The sequence below is a fragment of the Helianthus annuus genome, chromosome 11 (assembly GCF_002127325.2).
Source record: "Helianthus annuus cultivar XRQ/B chromosome 11, HanXRQr2.0-SUNRISE, whole genome shotgun sequence".
NCBI classification, from domain to species: domain Eukaryota; kingdom Viridiplantae; phylum Streptophyta; class Magnoliopsida; order Asterales; family Asteraceae; genus Helianthus; species Helianthus annuus.
In genome coordinates, this window is record NC_035443.2 from 10096623 (window position 1) to 10116347 (window position 19725).

Consider the following 19725-nt stretch of genomic DNA (forward strand, 5'->3'; position numbering starts at 1 on the left):
AAGGCCCTTTTATACTAGTTTAGGCACCTTAGATCATTGCCACACATGCCTACAAGTGTTTCTATATCATCAACAAGTGTCCCTGAGTGCTAGGGGACGTTTAGGGGGCGCCCATGCTCTCATTATTGCTCAATAAGTCGGTTAAAACACTCAACAGTGCTTCTGTCCGAATTATCTGCATCTGGGGGGCTGACGCGGCCCGCGTTAATGATCAGGTAACCTTTACGCGGGTCGCCTGAATCCTAATGTCAGAGCCCATATCTTTACTGACAATGTGGCCCGCGTAAGGTCCTTTGCAACCTTTACGCGGCCCGCCTGAGACCTGTTAAAAAGATTTTTCAAATCTTTTCAATTATTACTGTTGGCCTTTGGCGATTCGAAGGGGTAATTTTGCGTTTTGGGCCTCTTTTATTTACGAATAAGGGCCTCGGAACTTTTACCCAACTTATTAACCCTTGGTTAATTTATTATTACCCGAAAAGTCATAACTTTCAAAGTTTGACGCTTTTAACCCTTCGCATACGAATCTGATCATAACTTTCCTGTTTTAAAACGGAACCTTGCGAAATTTATATTATATATTCTAGTGAGCGTAATTTACTGTTACAAAGTCTCGGGTTTGTTAAAGGGTCACTCAGAGGTATAACTTAAACATGTTGATACATTTAACCCCTGCAGTTTGTAATCTCTCACTTTCTTCTACATTTCGCTCCGTATGATCCATGATACATTCGTTTGAAGGTACGAGCATCATTTAGGGTTACTGTACAGTATATTTATCCCTTGTTGACATTTCAAACCCTCGAATTCACATAGTTTCAATGTTTGTCAACTTTAATCCTTTTGTAGTATTTATTACCACGTGCAAACTTATGACACGTGTCAATACTTTATTGGACGCAAAATTTCGAGGTGTTACGTTTGTTTGTGATTCTTTCCTTGAGTTTGCATCTTTTTTAGTAGAGACTGTATGCAGTGTCATGGATGTCATAAGCGCGAGGGTTGATAGGAGAGAGAGACTCTAACGTTCTGATTATAGGTTATTGAATGTAACGTCTTGATTATAGGTTATTGAATATAACGTCCCGATTATAGGTTATTGAATATTCTAAATATTACAAGGGCTATGTTAAGTTTTTATTTTAATCTGGATAAAACTAGTTTTAGTGTAACTGTTCTCACAAATTGACACTCGAAGGCAAAATTGAGAGTTTTAGGTGTGTTGAGCGATTATGAAGGAGCAGAGGATAAACGAACATCAATTGTCACTCATCCAACTCTCGTATCTTATTGAACATCTTCTTTGCAACATCCTTGATGGTTATAATCATTCAATGAGCATTGGTAAGCTTCCAAAGGAAGAAAAAATATCCAGAGGCATTTCATGGAACATGTTCACATCAGACATCATGTATTCATTTGTCATATATAAATGCATGAAATTAACAAATAAAATATGAAAAAAAATGACCTCACCTTGAATCTTGCCACCTTTGTTCATGTTTTATAAATGATAGAAGATTTCTATCCATATAAAACAAAAAAGCATTTAAACCAAGTTTTCTCAATGTCATCCTCAATTGAAGTGTTACTGCAAAATGCACATAAATATACTACAAAATAAATCAAGTTTTGTAAAATCAAAGAAGATGCTCACCTGTTAAGACATTAGTATCAGATTTATGGTTTATAAATTTTAGGAGAAATCTAAGACAATAGAACTACCTACCCTTTCGTCGGATGGACCGCCGGAAACTCATCGGAATTCGGAACAATTGAATAAAAAGAAGTCTCGGTTCAAACACACACCAAAATATATCTTTTAGCCTAAATCATCTTCATTTTTTCTACTTTTAAAGCTATTTTCCTATCAATTAAAAAGATGAACCACAAGTTATTTCATAGCATTATAACAAAAAAAAAAAAAAGGCTGCATAGTTGCTAATCAATTTAAAAGAATGCAATACCTTTGTAACCCTTGTTCTTAATATATTGCAATACCTTTGGTGTGTATGCATATCTTGCAACATAAAAGATACCTTCTTAGTCAATCTGAAAGAAAACTCATGTCAGTAAAAACATAAACTTGTTGCTATTTTTTGAAGCCAGGATTATATGATGATACCTGGTGTAATGTACCCATAAGAACCAACAGTGGTAGACATGCATTTTGAGGTTAAAAAGAGTTCACCATAAAACCATAAAAAATCACAAACATTTCACAAATTAATCCTGAGACAGAGGATTTCGAAGCAAAAAAAACATACCCATTGCATATATTAATGCGTATGATCTATATAAAGTTTCAAAATCAACCAATTAATCAAAGAAAACACAATTTGAAACTATATAAATCGATAGTTTACCTGTGTGAAACCCACAACGAATCAAAAATCACATCACCCCCATCACCGGCGAACCTATAAAACATGTATTTTAAACATTCGGGCTGCATTAGCTAAAATGGAGTACATTTTAGAGATTAAGATATTTAATCTTGAGACAATCAAGTAGCTATTAAAGTAATATAAGAATAGGATCCTAGAACACTTCAATAACTTAAAATTCAGTCTACAAACTTCGGTCTCTATAATAAAAATAATAGTTTAACATGTTGTGTCTTCTGACATATTCACATATCATGTTCCCATTTCTAGATAAAAACATAATCACAAATGTGCAATTTATTGTATAGATGTGTATTAAAAAAAGTCATAACCAAAGAGCTTATAAAACATTTATAAATAAAACCTTATGCACATAATTGCGAGATTATATTTTTGAAAATAGTTAATAGAAAAAGATATTAGATGGAATTAACAAACAAAGGGAACCAAACAACCAAGAGAGTAAAATCTAAAACTTTACCAGCTAAAAGAAACCTCATGATAAAACCCAGTTTTGAAAGAAATTGGTGTTCAACGAATGAAATATGCGTTCTGTAGGGAACTCCCAAATACAGACCTAAAAACCCAAACGAATAGACTCATAATCAATCAAAACATAAGAAGAGTCAACAATAATGGAAGAACCACATGATTAATGCTTGCATTCTTTATACCCTAAAACTGAAATCTGGTTCAAGTGAGGAAAAAAGGATCAAATTACCTGTGTCAAAGTTGTTGGTGAGAAGAATCGGTTGCCAGACGGGACGGGACGGGACGGGACGGAGGAGAAACACAGTTGGGCTGTTGGATTTTCCTATATTGTCTTCTGAAAAGGTCAAATAAGAGAAGATGAAGTCGATTTAGGTTTAGGTTAAGGGAGTGAGCAACATGGTTTATGAGGATAAGAAAAAGCGACGGGATGAGATTTAGGGTTTTCTGAAAAATCGCCAAAGAGTAGATGACTATTAGGGTTTGAAGGGGAGCAGATGAAAGAATAGGAGCGTGTGAGGGAAAAGATAGTAGAACAATTGCCACTTAAAATCAATCATGAGGAATATCACATTGCCACGTGGCATGATGGGCTTAAGTTACTGACATGGGGCCTCATCTTGTTTTGCTTTATTAGAATTTATAGATATATATGAGGTAAGGATTAAATTCGAACCTACCAATTCAGTCGTTTGTTCGAGAACTTTATTTAAAAAAAATATGCATACAACAAAATGGGTTATTAAAAAAATAAACAAGCTTTAAAAGAATAAGTTACTCTACTATGTTATGTATAAAAAACATAATCGAAAGGAGTTTCAACAATATATGTATATAGATTTGAGTGATTTTCAGTTTTTTTTAATCAAATACACAATTTTAATACATAACTGGAGTTATTAGGATCACCGTTATTTGTATTAAATATAGACTTTTAGATTTTTAAAGTATTAAATGTAGATTTTTAGAATAAGTTTTATAAAAAAGATATTTTTTGTAAGATACTTGATAATAAATAAGTTAGTGAGAGATCGAATACCGTGATTAAATCAATAATTATTTAATCATGGTAGGAGTGAAAAAGATTTATTTAAAGAAACTAGCGGGGAACTCACACATTGCGGCGGGGTCAGTAATTTACACATGTGAAGATGTAGCAGGTGTTGTAAACATCGATTGTTTATGTAAATACCGGGTTATAAGATACAATGCGAAGTGCATATACACATTGACGGGGTGATGAAGGTCAAAACATTACAAATTATTTTGATTATGTGTGTCCACCATAATCGACACTATTTAAGTATTTGTGAAACACAAATGTTTTTCACTTTTAGTTTAATATTGAAAGTGTATTTCTAAAAGGATTAACGTGCAGGCCTCAGGAGGTAGAAAATCGTCTTAGGAATTGAACATGACAAATGCATGAACTGCAACTAAAGACACTGCAAATTTAATTCCTAACCCCATATTGGAACTTATTTATAATTTAAATAGTGCTTTTTCATGCTCTTTCATGTATGTTCATAGTGATTTTGCAACGTCTTGGGTTGTATGAATGTGATCATAATCGCAATCTTTCTGTTTCTATGTTACATTATGAAAGGCACATTAGGGACTTAATTAATAAAACACTGGCATTAACAAAATAACATTTAAACCAAATAATAATAAGGGGAAAGTTGGAATGATTGATATAATACAATAAAAAAATACATATTACAAATCTAAAAGTCAATAAGCACCAAGAAAACGAAAGCAGAATTTGTTGACACCATAACCAAAGTCTAAAATGACATCAAACAGCTCAATATGGTTTCAATTGCTATCACCACCACTAAACAAATAACCTTAAGAAGGACCAGCACCTAGTGCTGCATGAACCTTAGTTGAGGGTCGATCATGCACATAACCAGAACATGTAAACAATCATAAATATACATAACATAAAGTCATAATTTAAGTTTCTAAAAATGATAAATCATACAGTGAGGAAGTTGCCAGTCTTCTGACCATCAGGTCTGATAGAAGTTATTAGCCACCATGGATCCTGGTAGGAATCAAGAATCCGTTTGTATCATTTGGCTAGTATACAACGGCTGTAGGCTTAGGTAGTGGCTCATGCTCTTCCGGAGCTCTAGCCACCACCTCTATCTTTCTAGTAGTGGGTTTTGGCTCATCACTTCTGAAGAGGTAGTCAAGTGAACTCTGTCCCCATCCACTGCTGACACCACGGCTCATGATTTCTAGTCAAGAATTCAACAAGAAGCTGCTACATGTTGCTGATTCAAAACAAGTTATAATCACTTATTGAATGCAGACTCAAAATAATTTGGGAGGTGGTTTGAACATCTTATAAACAGAAAATATAAACCACACACACATGATCACTTTGAAAATATAAACAGAAACCAAGTCTTCAAATATCACCAGAGGCGGCAATGCAACCTTCATATAAAATAGTACCACAATTCTTTTAAATTTCATACAAATCTTAGCAAACCATTAGGCCTCAAATTTATAAGAGTTAATATCTACTTGTTACTTTGTTAGGAAAGTTGTTCAGAGATCAAGTAGTAAAAGATCATTCACAAAAAAACTGTAATTAAATTGAAAGCTATTTAAAAAAAAATCAAATGAGCCTTAAATTGAACACCTAGTGTGCAAATCAAATGAGGCTTCAAGTTTAAAAATTACCTTCCACCACCACCTTTGCTCTAATTGAATGTTAATAATTGCCATCGACAATCAAAGACGGATAACTCATTACTGGCACACCTGATATGAGAAACGTTATCTGGAGAGTTAAATCGTTTTCTCTAACCGGTGTCGGATATCGTAACGCCTTCATCTCTATTCCGACAAACGGTTCCACGTGGAACTGAAACCTCCATCACCAGAATTTCAATTTCGGTTCCTTACACTCGTTCGTATCCTCTAGTACCAATTTCTTCCATAACAAAAAATAAATAAATAAACTTAAGAGGCCGTATGAATTATATATTAACAACTAAGGGGTGCAATAGAAAATTATCATACATAAAAAATTAGGTGTAGTGTAGCTTAGCACCCAAATTTGTTATATATAAGAGAAACTTTATAAAACAAACAAAGACAAAACTTAGCAGGCAGCTAAGCTATTACAATTGACTTTACAGGCGTGAAAATCGCTATCTAATTTCAAGAATCATAAATAATAATCATCATATTAATCATTTTTTTTTTGTAAAATATCTATAGCTTCACAACCCCTTTTTTAATCCGTCAATCATTTGACCCGTTCAGATAAAGTAAATATATGATTCATATACCCACATACACATATCACCAAATTTCCCAAATAAAAACAAACCACATTGCATTTTTTGAAATTCAGTTCAATGGCTTATTTAAATAGGTGGCAACTTGGACACATATACTTGAATGGGGTAGGGATGGCAATGGGTCGGGTTTGGGACGGGTTTAGGTAATCCCAAACCCAAACCCGGTTAGATAAGCTTGTCCCAAACCCGTCCCAAAACCCGTCGGGTTTCTAGCGGGTAAATACCCATCGGGTATCGGGTATACCCGCGGGTTTCGGGTAAACCCGTTAATTTAAAAAGATTACTCGTTGGGTATACTCACCTCAAAACCCATTGGGTATTTATCGGGTAACTACTAACCGGTTACATTTTGTACTGTCATTATAAAAATATATATCAAATAACTATAATGTATACGGAATAGAATATCTATATGTGTAAAACATGGATGTATCATATATACACATATTTAATAATATAAAAGAAATTATATCGGGTATACAATCGGGTAAACGAGTACACTTTATCGGGTAATTGGGTCGGGTAAACGGGTATATCACTAAATCCCAAACCCGTCCCAACCCCACGAAAAAAATAAAAACTATTCCCAAACTCGTCCCAAACCCAATTAACCGACCCCAAACCCGTCCCAAATGTGTCGGGTTTCGGGTTTACCCAGCGGGTTCGGGTTTGATTGCCATCCCTAGAATGGGGCAATTGGGTTGTGTTGTATTTCAAATGGGTAAAATAAAAAAATAAGCAAAAAGGGGGCATGTTGAATTTGAATGCAGAACCTCTTACATCGACTTTATTAAAAGATTTACATCATTACAGCAACAATATGGTTTGTCAAACTCATCGACTGACAATATATCTTCTCATGAGACTAACTTATCCTTAAATACAAAACCTTCATTAGCTCAGATAAATTTGTAAGCAAAGAAAAGGAGCAACAACCCCTAACCACTTCACTCCTCAGTGTAGTAACATCAAACTCATCGACTGACAGCTAATACTGTAATAAGCAAACAAACAAAAAAAAAGCAAATGTCGGAAACCAAATCACACGTAACGTACCTGAACAAAAACAAATTAACATGCGGATTCTCATAAAGCACAAACGTAACGCCAATAGAAAGAAGGCACATGCCAACGATAAAACCAGACCCTATGCTGCAGCTAAAACAAACAACTATAAAAACAGAGCTTAAATTAAGTAACTAAAAAAAGCGTACCAACTTATAACAGATCGGCCCAGGTTAGAATGACTTGTCTAACACCTTTAAGACCACCTTAACCTCAAAATTAAAAAAACATGCTGAACTCGTAGGAACACGCAATGCCACGCACCTCAACAACTATATTGGTGAGCCAGCTCAATAGATGGAAATGAAGAGTACTTGCAATACAAGACTCAACCAGAGAAGAGCATATTTGTTGACATATATGGTCACAATCATCCGACCATAGTTGACCCGTCATCATGCCAATCAAAACACGAGACTACACTATTAATAGTCATAATTAGTTCTAGAAAATGATAGATAATAATAACCTACAATATTAATAGACAGAATTAGTATAAAATTCAAAGTTAAAAGATTTATGCCGCAACAGAAATTCAACACGGTCTCCATGACTCCATTCATGTGCGTGTGTGTTTATAGCATACATGTGAAGCTGAAAGGTTGTCTTTTGGAGGCTATGAGAATGACTGGCGTTTGCGAGAAGATAGTGAGCGTTGTATCTGTTAATTTTAATCGATTTGTGTGTGTGATTCACATGTTACAAAAAATTAACAGATTCTATAACAATATTTGAACAACAAGAACTGAAACAAGATCCAGAACAAGAACAGGAATAAACCTACAAATCGGTTAGGGTTTCTTCAAATCGGTGTTCTACATCTCCAGTTATTCGTCATCCAAATCGAGAGGGATAGAGGAGGCTAGGGTTCCAGATGGAGAGAAAAAAATGAGATTGGAGAGAGCGTGAATTGAACTTTGCTAGGGTTCCAGGTTGTAATGGAGATTAAAGAGGGGATGGGAGTGGAAACGAAGGGGACGTCTTCAATTCGCTTAAACCATTCAATCATCAGTTCTGGTTTCTATAAGGGTAGAAAAGGAAGAAAAGTGTAAAATTATAGAAATTTGTTCTAGCTTTTGGTATGCCATCTTAAAAAATGTGATGGAAATTACATTTGTGGACATAGGAGATGCTTTATATAGTATATTATAGAATAGATTATAGATAATTATCTTGGAGAAGCTCGCCTTGGTTAGTTTTTTTAATGAAGTTCACCTTTCAAAAAAAATTATTTAAAGAAATTAGATTTATACAATAAGGTTAGGAGTGAAAAAGAAACAAAACTTAAAAACACTATTTCGGTAAATATTTTTGTATCAACACTATTTTGGTAAATATTCCCCCCCCCCCACACTACTATGGGAAAAAAACTCAACTATCCGGATATCATTCAAGGAAGGAAAAGAAAAGAAACAAAAAGAAAGTAAAAATATCTTGTGTTTTTAGAGTTTCATTTAAGGAAGGAAAAGAAAGAAAAATAAAACATGTCTTTTTTTCCAAGTTTCATTTAAGGAAGGAAATGAAAGGAAAACTAAAACTAAACTAAATTCTTTAGTTTTTTTTTATCTGGGTTAGAATATAATAGGAAATTTATTTGGCTAAGAAGGCTAGGAAGTAATCTTGACCATCCATTTAGTTAATCAAGGGCTAAGATTAAATGAGTGAAATTGAAGGGAATAAAAGAGGCGCGTGAGTTTGTTTAGGGGCATTCTAGTCAATCCAAGACAATAGTTTCTCTCCTCCATTTTCCCTCCAGTTTTTAAACGTTAATAACTCTTTCGTACGACATTATTTTTTTTCATAAAAATTGCACCAAAAAAACGAGCGTTTTTTTTATCTTTAAAACGATTATACTATTGCTATATTTTCGATTTTTTTAAACCCAGTTGCGTATAACGCAATGAAAAAAAACTCTAAAAAATGACATTTTTCTAAAACGCAATGCACCAAAAACACAAAGAAATGTCTTATTTTTAAAACGCAATGGCCAGAAAACACAAAGAAATGTCTTATTTATAAAATGCAATAGCCTAAAAACACAAAAGAAAGTGTACTTTATAAAACGCAATGGACTGAAAACACATAAAAATGTGTTTCACATAAAAATGTGTTTTATCTAAAACGTAATGCACAAAAAACACAAAGAAATGTCTTATTTCTAAAACGCAATGGCCAGAAAACACTTAAAATGTCTGTTTTATAAAACACAATGGATTGAAAACACATAAAAATGTGTTTTACCTAAAACGCAATGCACCAAAAACACAAAAAAATGTATTATTTATAAAACGTAATGGCCAGAAAACACTTAAAAATGTCTACTTTCTAAAACGCAATGACTTAAAAAAACAAAAGAAAGTGTTCTCTCTAAAACGCAATGGACTGAAAACATATAAAAATGTGTTTTACCTAAAACGCAATGACTAAAAACACTTCAAAAATGTGTTTTTCTAAAACGCAATGGCCAGAAAACACATAAAAATGTATTAGTTCTAAAACGCAATGACCTTAAAACACCAAAGAAAATGTTTTATCTCTAAAACGCATTGAACCAGGACAATAGTTTTGTCTGTGAATTGTCTGAACCAGGAAGTAGGAGATCAAAAGACTGTCTACGAATGAAGTTTTCCAGAGACAATTTACAGAAAATTAAATTTTCTGATGCATTTTTATTAAAGCAATTTCTAAACCCCAGCCAGGGCTCTGCCCTTTGGACCCCCGTCAAGATCGTAAAATGCAATGAGTAAATCAAAAACCCAGATAATAAAAATGATATTTAAGAATTTCTTACATGGATCGAAGTCGGTTTCTTCAACGATTGATGAAATTTGAATGATTGAAACACTTATCAGAGATCGAACCGAACGGATCGAGTGATTATCTTCAAAATTACCGGAAAAACGAGATTGGGTGTTTGAATCATTGATTGGTGACGAAAATCGTACTATAATGTAGTGATTATTGAGATAAAAAGTGAAGAAATGCTTGAATATGGTGGGTTTTGAATTTTGATGTTATTGGGAAGAAGAAGGAAGAAGATAAAGATAAAATTGACTAAAATACCATTTTAGAGTTTGTCATATGTTCTAATCCTATTACTTCCTATACTTTCTAAGCAAAATAAACTTCCTATTTGATCCTCACACTTTTCTATCTTTCCGATTTGAAAACAAACTTCAGATTTGAAAAAACTTCCGATTTGAAAAGAAACGAGGAAAAGAATTTTTTTTTTTTTTTTAAGCTAACTCTGGAATAGAACTCTTACACAAAATTATTAAATAGCAAATATTATTCGCAAAGCGACTGGTAGCGACCACGACTGCACGAGAAAACGTGGACTTGAAGCCACACACACATTCAAGTTTCAACAACAATCGCCTCCACCTTTTGCATCGATACCTCCGTCCACCTGAATCTCCCTTCACATTGTCTTCTTCACCAGAATCCTCCATCGTATCCTCCACCAAATTTTATCTCTCCCTATTTCCTCACTCCATTCTTACATATTCATCGCAGATCAGAGAATAAAACAACTCACCTCAATCCCTATATGATCAGTTCCAAATGTCAACAGCGGCTTTGAATTTCTCAGTCTGTAGACAGTACACCGAAGTATCATCGGTTCAAATTAGGTCACATTTTAGACCTAATTCGGTGATTAACTGTAAGCTGCCATGTAATTCAAGGCTTTTTTCTCAGGTACTTCGCTGTACTAATTAATATGCTTTGAAATGTATCTTTGTTTACGATTTAATTGTAACGAATTTACCTCAACAATTTCAGTTTTGATGAAGTTATATGCACTGAAATGTCTATCTGTTTGTTTGTTTGTGAGTTATTGTAGAATTTTGTTGTTTCAATTGCTGATTCGGATTACTTTTATGTGATTCAGTGGAATTTGTGACGAATTTACCTCGATAACTTCAGTTTCAATGAAGTTAATATGCACTGAAATGTCTGCTTGTTTGTTTGTTTGTGAGTTATTGTAGAATTTTGTTGTTTTAATGGCGGATTTGAATTGCTTTTGTGTTATTTAGTGGAGTTTGTTACTAATTTGCCTCAACAATTTCAGTTTTAATGACATTAATATGCACCGAAATGTATATTTGTTTGCGATCTGTCTGTAGAGTTTTGTTGTTTTAATGGTGGATTCAAATTACTTTTATGTTATTCAGTGGAATTTGTTACAGATTTACCTCAACAGTTTCAGTTTTAATGAACTTAATATGTAGCAATCTTATGATGAATTATTTAGGAAGATCAAATGGCCGTGAGATGGTTTAAGGAACAAACAGAATATATTAATAAATTGCCTAAAGAGGATATAGAAATCTGATCCCCAATGCCGCGTGTTATAGTTTCCTTGATCTAAGTGTTAGGATCAAGCACACACGAATACGAACATGAAGTGTTATAGAAATTGTCTAAAATGACATATCGTGCATGCGTGACAAGTAGGATATTCTTTACTGAGATGATAATCAAGTTACAGGTACATAGATTATGTTTATACTTATAGGGAGTAGAGACTAATTAGGGTTTAGCCAACTTGCTCCCCAAGGTAAGCCCATGTAAGGCTCACAAGGCTTACGAACCCAACACTAAGAAGAAACCTAGAATAGGGTTAGGTTTCATCTTTAAAATACTTAATACATATGTTGAGGTTTCATATGAAGATACAATAAGATAATTGTTTGACATATGGTTATAGGGAAATCCAGATGATATGTGTAAACTAGTCTGTATGATTTGTATGCTATTGTGAATCATATAATGTAGTTTTAGTACTATACTACCATCTACAGTTATTACCTATTGGAATTTATAACTTTTGTTTCCTAGCTGTAGAGTGGGACATTATGCATCCGGTTGTCAGCTAAGGGTAGGTCAAGGAGGCGATCCACAAGGTCGAGCATTCAGATGACATTAGTAGATGAGAGTCTTGGTAGACGGGATGCCATATTAACGCCATCTGAAATATTGGTAATGTTGATGCCTTGTGAAAGAGTTAATATGCACATCTCGGAGAAGGTTTTTGCTGCAAGTACACTAACACTATTGCTTATTTCTTTTCCAGGCTTATGATCTTGTTCAAGGACCTCTTGTAAGTTCTATCGACTTCTATGTCTTCTTGTTAATGTAACTATAATACTGTTCTTTATATGTTTTACTTAAGCGTATAGGAAAAACATGTGTGTATCGGTGTATGTTTTCATGCTTGTTGAAAGTTGTCATAAACTCACAATTGTCTTTAATCACATCAATCTTTTATGCTTGTGTTTGACTTCGCATCTCACATCCTGTGCACAGGTTAGATGGAGTTACATTGCAGACAGATCAGTACCATGCCCACCAACAGCTGTTCTTTTGCATGGCATTTTAGGTAGCAGGAAGAACTGGGGTGAGTAAATGTATATGCTGTAAAGTGTAATGTAGTCATGCCAGTGATTTACTCAATCTAGTGTCAGAAGATGGCACAAGATGTAGACATACTTCTTTCGTTGTGTATGTTGTCTCTTCTACTAGTCTCTTACAGATCATACGCTGCATTAATCCAGTTCAAATGTCTGAGGTGGCAAAATGGGTGGGATGGGTGGAGCCACAAACTTTTTTCATCCATTTATTTAAATTCTATAGATATATAAACATAAACTATATTAATTTATATTTTAATGATAATGATAATCTAACCTTGCTTACGACAAATAACTCACACACACACACTTGTGAGTTGTGACGAGGTTTGATCCCACAACCTTTGGTTAATGGGACACAATCAGCTTGGGCTATGTTTTGTTGGCTATTTTTAATAAATTATTCACGGTTTTTAACTATTTGAAACCTTGGTTTTAAATTGCGTGATGCGCTTCGATGCGTTTGGTCCAAAAATCTGATGCGCGATGCGAGCGCATCATGTATGCGATCCGCTCTTCATAAAAAAAAATACTAAAATATTATTTATACATAGACTTATAAAAACATACTTAAACTAAAAAACTAATGTAATAAGAAGATAAGAGTTGTGTTTTTGGTTCAAATCAAGCATACTAAAATGTTTATCGAACCACAAAAAGTGTTTAGGAACCATAATGGTCCAAATCAGGCATAATAAGATATTAATTACTGAAAAGACTCAACCTATTTCATAAAATCTAGAAAAAAACACAACAATGTTGTGTGCATCGGAGCGCGTTATGCGAAATCAGCGCAATATTCTTGCATCACGTGATCGCAACGCATCAGCTGTGGCAATGCGCTCTCATCAGCGACAGCGTATCGGGCGCATCACACATTATGCGTGCGTTTTAAAACCAAGTTTGAAACACTATGGATTGTAACTTTTGGCCACTTGACTCGCTTCCTAGTTAACTCCTTTAGTTTTAACCATCTGATTCGTTATAGACAAAACATAACCGATTTGATCATTTATAAGTAAATAGGTCTATATTGCCACCTATACATAATTCTGCCTAAAGTTCAGTTGATGAATAGCTGTAAGGAAACTGGTTCTATCTGATATATCAGTTCCTTGAGGAAGATATGTAAATAGTATAAGGGTAGTCACTGGTTTGCTGCCATGAGTATTATGTGGCAGCAGCCAGCAGGGGTTGTAGAATCATCAAGATATTGGGCTATGCACGTATCTTTAGTTACCCTTTATTTTTTTATATCTTTTTATGTTTATATTTCTCGTTCTTTTTCTTTTTTAATTTCTAAACCTGGGCTAATAATACCAGGCTTTACCTAGGAAGAAATAAGAGAAATTTTTGGGGAAATAGTAATTCTGCTGTACTTGTATATAATTTTGATAAAGATAATCAAGTAGGTATGAATATAGACATATGACTTTATTATGTCTGTTCATTTGTTCTAGTTTTCCCTTGAGTTCTACTCTTCTACCTAGCCTGATCGGAAGTCTGATTGATGCTCTCTACTGTGTATATCAGGAACATTTGCTCGGAGATTAGCTAAGGAATTTCCAAACTGGCAGGTTAGTTAATCTCCATTCTACAATTACAATTTATTCTTAGTTTTGGAAATTTCTTACATAGTAGTTATTATAGGTAAAGCGACGGTTAATGTTTTCTGCTCCACCTTTTCTTATGACTTTTGTACAACCTCAAAAAATTGTTACTACTTTGAAGTTAGAAAGAAACTTATGTGACACCCAAAATTTAAACAAAGGGTAATATGATACTATCAGAGGTGAGAAATATGCACATGCACATACAGTTACATGCTTTGTGTGCAAGCGATTCTTTAAAACCGGTCCAGCGGGGAAGGAAGTCAGGAAATAATCAAAGTGGGGGAAAATTCAAATGAAATATCAGCTATTTTTTCTTTAAGTTTACCGAGTTGTCCCGTTAGCGACAAAACAAAACCTAATTTGACCAGTTATAAGTAAATAGGTTGTCATCTATAGAAATTATCAATGTTAATAGCGAAGTCACCGTTTCCGCATTTACCAAGTATATGAAACTGATACTTTTTTTTAATCTCTAATTCACACTTCTGATCTAGTTTATTATTCTTGTTTACAGTTTCTCTTGGTTGACCTGCGCTGTCATGGTGATTCAGCGTCTATCAAAAAGAGAGGACCTCATACTGTTGCCTCAGCTGCTCTTGATGTTCTAAAGCTGGTGAGCACTCAGTTTTCAGATTATAAACACACGTGTGTGTGTTTGCACGCACACAAATTTTTTTTTTTAAAACTGTTGTAGATTTCTGAGTGTATTGTATATACTTCAATATTTTCCTATAAGAGATTTGTTTATGAACTGAAGCTAGTTTGAAAACATATGCTCTAGTCAAATTTCCTGTTTATTTATTGAAAGAAAAGTTAGATTGACTTTATTTTTCTTGTTTCATCTGGAGTAGCTTGGTCATCTTAGAGTGATACCACGGGTCATAATTGGTCATAGCTTTGGTGGGAAAGGTAACACAAACATAATTACAACCTTACAAATTCTCGTATTTTCTATGCAAAAATGGTACCGTATCATTAACAGCACTAATTTCTGATCCAGTTGCACTAAGCATGGTTGACCAAGCTGCGAAGCCACTTGCACGGCCTGTCAGGGTAAGTATACATATCTTTACATGGCCAAACCATATTAAAATGTGTGGACAACTTTGTATTACTGATGTGAAATCAGTAATGTAGAACGATCTTCACGTAGAATTCTGTACTTACTACGTTTTTGTTTGTCGTTTCTTAAGGTTTGGGTTTTGGATGCTACACCTGGAAAGGTTCGAGCAGGTAGAGATGGAGATGATCATCCTGCTGAATTGATTAGTTTTCTAAATGCATTTCCAAATGAGGTGTGTTGAATGAAGAGACTGTTTTTGGTCATGCTAATTTATTACTTGATTTTGTTCCATGATCACATATTCACATTCTTACGCAGATACATACTTGTGTTGTGTTTACAAAATATTATCCTCTTGTTAACCTCTACAATTTTAACTTCTGTATGTCTTTTTTCAAGGAAGGTCGTATCAAAAAGGGAGGTCATCAACGCTCTGGTACGTGAGGGGTTTTCAAACGATGTAGCACAGGTAATTCTTTTGAGACAAATACTATAACTTGTGTTTTTTTGTCGTTTTTTTTTTCTGGTTTAGAGATTGAATTTTTTGGTGTAAAGATGGAAGGCTTTTACAAATAATGCTAGGTTTTTCTTACATGAATTTACTTTCGCACTACCTTCATTCCAAAAGCCAAGATGTTTTGTGTTGCGTCATGTTTTTCTTACATGAATTTACTTTCGCACTACCTTCATTCCAAAAGCCAAGATGTTTTGTGTTGCGTCATTAGATAGTTCATATTTTTATTTATATGTTAAAGTATCTTATTTGTTTTGGTTAATATTGCAAATATACATTAATACATATTCATGAGTGTGTGTGTGTGTGCGCGCATGTGCGTGCGTCAATAATAGACGTCTGTTGTCATTCTAGCCTTCCTTCGCCTTTCATGGCCACATATCTTTCCGGCGCGCGCTTGTGAACCTTAAAACGGGCTTTACACATTCAGGACACTCCTTTTATAAACACACACACACACTATATTATAATACATATAAGGACAAAAAGGTAATTTTACATAATATTAAGAGTTTATATAATTACAACTTACAAAACATATGGCACAATCCGTTAAAACATATTGTTGACAATGAAACCAACTTCCCCCCACGATTTTTAAACGGCTATAATCTTTCATACGTTTATATTTTTTTATAAAAAAATTACCCCATCAAAACGAGCATTTTATTCTCTTTAATTTGAGTATAGTATATTAGTATTTTATAGGTTTTTTTATTTACAAAAATTAACATGTTACGTGATTACCGGTGTCCGTGTTCCCACCGCATCACGCGGGCACCCCTCTAGGCTCTAGTATGTGTGTGTGGGTATATATATTCTGTTTTTTTTTTTTTTTTTTTTTTTTTTTTTTTTTTTTTTTTTTTTGCAATACTTACCTTTTCACAGTTGTGAAAGTTGGTTTTGTTAAAAAAATATTCATGAAACCTTCACAGCAAAATGTTGTGTAGATTACATAAAAAAAGAATATCCGAAACCAGTTTCGAAAATTATGACATTCACAAAAAATACTGATTAAAAATAAAAAATAAAAAAAGTTTCGTGAAGGTGCGCGGTGTTCTCACCTTAAGACGTGTTCTCACATCTCACATGATCACATGATCCCTAGTCTCTCTCTATATGCAAGTATACTTTGAACTTTGAAGGCTAGCAGATGCCCAGGATAAGATAGGATAACTTGAGCATGTATATTAGTATGAAAGAGGGTTAGACAAATATTGCAGCGCTTCTTTGCAAATAATACTCTTCTGGTTGATAATAACTATATCTGTCTCTTGATATTTAGAACTGCCATTTATAATATCCCCCTGGCTGATAATCTTTCTTATTTAAATACCAAACTATATATATAACACAATTTTATTTTCTTCTTCTCATTGCAGTGGGTTGTTACAAATCTCCGACAGACTAACCGTTCTAATTCATCTTCTGGATTTTCATGGATATTCAACCTTGATGGAATTGCTGAAATGTATCAATCTTATGAAGATACAAATTTATGGTACTTTATCCTGATAGTAATCTTCAGAAAAAAAGTTTGTAAATGAATAACCATCTAACTATAAGTTGATCGGATGCAGGGGTGTGGTCGAAGATGTTCCTCGAGGTGTACATGTAAATTTTCTAAAAGCAGAAAGAAGCTTGCACAGATGGGCGCTTGGAGATCTGCAGAGGATACATGCAGCTGAGGAGCAAGCTTCTCAGGAGGCAGGTGGAGTTGAAATGCATGTTCTAGAAGATGCTGGCCACTGGGTATGTTTTCTTGCTCACATTTTATTTTCCCACTGTCTGATAGTTATAATAAATTAATCTTAATATAATATTAATATGGCGTATGTTTCAATAGGTAGAGGATCTTGTAAAAAGTGCTCAAAGTGTGAGAAGTGTATTATAACACTATATATAATACTATATAACACCATATAAACACCGTATAACAATATGTAACACCATATAATACCATACAACACTATGTAACACTATATATCATTATATAACAAATATAACACTATAGGTTGTCTGATAGCATGTCTATGATAGATGTATAGTGTTATATTTGTTATATAATGATATATAGTGTTACATAGTGTTATATGGTATTATATGGTGTTACATATTGTTATACGGTGTTTATATGGTGTTATATAGTATTATATATAGTATTATAATACACTTCTCACACTTTAGGCCCTTTTTACACTATCCTTACCCATGTTCAATAAATGAGTATTGTGATGATTACATCTTACAAGTCTTTTCATAAGAGTAAAATGCCAATTTCTTCCCTGGCTATTTTTGCGACTTTCATCCAAAGGTTTGTTTTTCCGCATCCGGATCCAAAAGGTTTGAAATCTTGTCATTTTCATCTGACTTGTTAACTCCATCCATTTTTTAATGTTAAGTCATGGGTATTTTCGTCTTTTTAAGACATTTTTTTGTGATGATTAAAGGGTTTGGGTGGGGAGAAAGTCAACTAAGGTGGATCTTTATTTCTTATAGTGTTTGTTATTTGTTATTTTATTAAAAAAATGTCTAAAAAGACAGAAATGCTCCTCATTTAACGGAGAAAAATGGATGGAGTTAACGAGTCGGATGAAAATGGAAGGATTTCAAACCTTTTGGATCTGGATTCGAAAAAACAAACATTTGGATGTAAGTAGCAAAAGTGGCCAAACCCCAGGGACGAAAATGACATTTTACTCTTTTATAAAATACCTCGATGAATGGTAAATAATTCACTACTACACTGTGCTAAATTGGTAACTACTAATGCATGAATAAGTATTAATATGTTCTTATGACTCATTTGACCATTGATAATATTATGTTTGTAATGTTTCACATTGGTTGATTTTGCCAGGTGTACTTGTAAGTATAAGTGTTTCTAAGTCATTTCTGCTGGTCTTCTGAACACAATATTTATAAAAATATGTTGATATGAAAAAGAAAGAAAAGAATCCACATGAATAGTTATTATAATTGAGTTAAAATATATATTATTATAGCTACGATGATAATGATTCGTTTTAAACATCTCAACAAACATGGTAGTCTCTTCGCATCTACCGCTGCTTTTATTAAAATCGACAATATGATTTTGTTTTCAGGTACATGCTGATAATCCAGACGGGCTATTCAAGATTTTGTCGTTTTCATTTGAAGGAGTGTGAATTCAATAAACTTGGTTTGGCCATTTAAGTTTTTAGATCCCCATCCTAAATTCTTGTGTCATGGTTTCTCATGCAACATTTTTACATTTTTATTCTCAAATCCTCTGTGTTATAAGGTCACAGCTCAGCTAAACTGGAGGTCAACGATTATAGTGTCTATTAGATGTTTACTTGATGAATCATTTTATTCAAATAAGTTAGATTATTATTTTAACAGTTTACGTTTTTATAACCGTATTTATAGTTTCTATAAATATTTAACAGAATGTGTTTATTGGTGTATTCAATCTGTTTTGACCTGTTATTCGTCATATTATGTCTGACCGCTCATTTTGTTACTAATCGGATGCAATGCAATTGTCCTATAGAGAAGAGAAGACCTCGTGAAAGAAGATTGTCTAGGAGTATCCGAGGAAGGATTTGGAACCCACGGTTTGATGTCAAAGCCTGGCTACATAGGGGCATCGAAAACGGGGTGTAGACTGGCTGAACCGGTGTCCTGAACCAGCCTGATTGCTCGGTCCGATCTTTGGTCTACGCTAATGGTAACTCCAATCTATAACCAGTCAAGCCTTGGCTGACCGAGTTTTAAACAATGTTGCGTAGTTAACTTAACTTGATACTTTCGTATTCTTGATCATCTATACACGTTTGACCCATTTTATTTTTAATTCATTTGACTCGCTG

The 19725-nt window shown here is 33.9% G+C and overlaps 1 protein-coding gene and 2 long non-coding RNA genes across 8 annotated transcripts; 1 reads left to right on the forward strand and 2 right to left on the reverse strand.

The window, feature by feature from the left end:
• Positions 1–1017: 1017 nt before the first annotated feature.
• LOC110889531 lies at positions 1018–3452 on the reverse strand. 5 transcript variants are annotated; one of them, XR_002563647.2, is made up of 5 exons: positions 3109–3452; positions 2367–2420; positions 1968–2052; positions 1477–1867; positions 1018–1349 (listed from the first exon to the last, which is right to left on the reverse strand). It is a non-coding gene; the product is annotated as an uncharacterized LOC110889531 (long non-coding RNA). The 5 variants fall into 5 exon arrangements; XR_002563646.2 differs by adding an exon at positions 2869–2964 and having other exon boundaries at positions 1018–1867; positions 3109–3450; XR_002563648.2 differs by having other exon boundaries at positions 1018–1657; positions 1730–1867; positions 3109–3443.
• A 1089-nt stretch (positions 3453–4541) lies between these two features.
• Positions 4542–8329, reverse strand: LOC110889532. The gene is made up of 3 exons (XR_004871999.1): positions 8049–8329; positions 5574–7681; positions 4542–5158 (listed from the first exon to the last, which is right to left on the reverse strand). It is a non-coding gene; the product is annotated as an uncharacterized LOC110889532 (long non-coding RNA).
• Positions 8330–10562: 2233 nt separating this feature from the next.
• Positions 10563–19265, forward strand: LOC110889533 (protein ABHD11). Of its 2 annotated transcripts, none has more exons than XM_022137077.2 (13): positions 10563–10963; positions 12113–12247; positions 12342–12368; positions 12575–12665; positions 14212–14255; positions 14806–14904; positions 15143–15200; positions 15292–15344; positions 15485–15586; positions 15758–15823; positions 17251–17369; positions 17449–17620; positions 18976–19265. In XM_022137077.2, the coding sequence occupies exons 1-13, from the start codon at positions 10829–10831 to the stop codon at positions 19036–19038; spliced, it is 1164 nt and encodes a 387-aa protein (XP_021992769.1). In that variant the 5' UTR covers positions 10563–10828; the 3' UTR covers positions 19039–19265. The 2 variants fall into 2 exon arrangements, with proteins under 2 accessions (XP_021992769.1, XP_035835482.1); XM_035979589.1 differs by having other exon boundaries at positions 10568–10963; positions 12107–12247.
• The last annotated feature ends 460 nt before the right edge of the window (positions 19266–19725 follow it).

What these genes read in the sequence shown, in the direction of transcription:
- LOC110889533 (XM_022137077.2), top strand. Translation starts at nt 10,829, where the DNA reads ATGTCAACAGCGGCTTTGAATTTCTCAGTCTGTAGACAGTACACCGAA. An exon ending in AGGAATTTCCAAACTGGCAG is followed by an intron (nt 14,256 to 14,805) that starts GTTAGTTAATCT and finishes TCTTGTTTACAG; the next exon opens with TTTCTCTTGGTTGACCTGCG. An exon ending in TAAATGCATTTCCAAATGAG is followed by an intron (nt 15,587 to 15,757) that starts GTGTGTTGAATG and finishes TTTTCAAGGAAG; the next exon opens with GTCGTATCAAAAAGGGAGGT.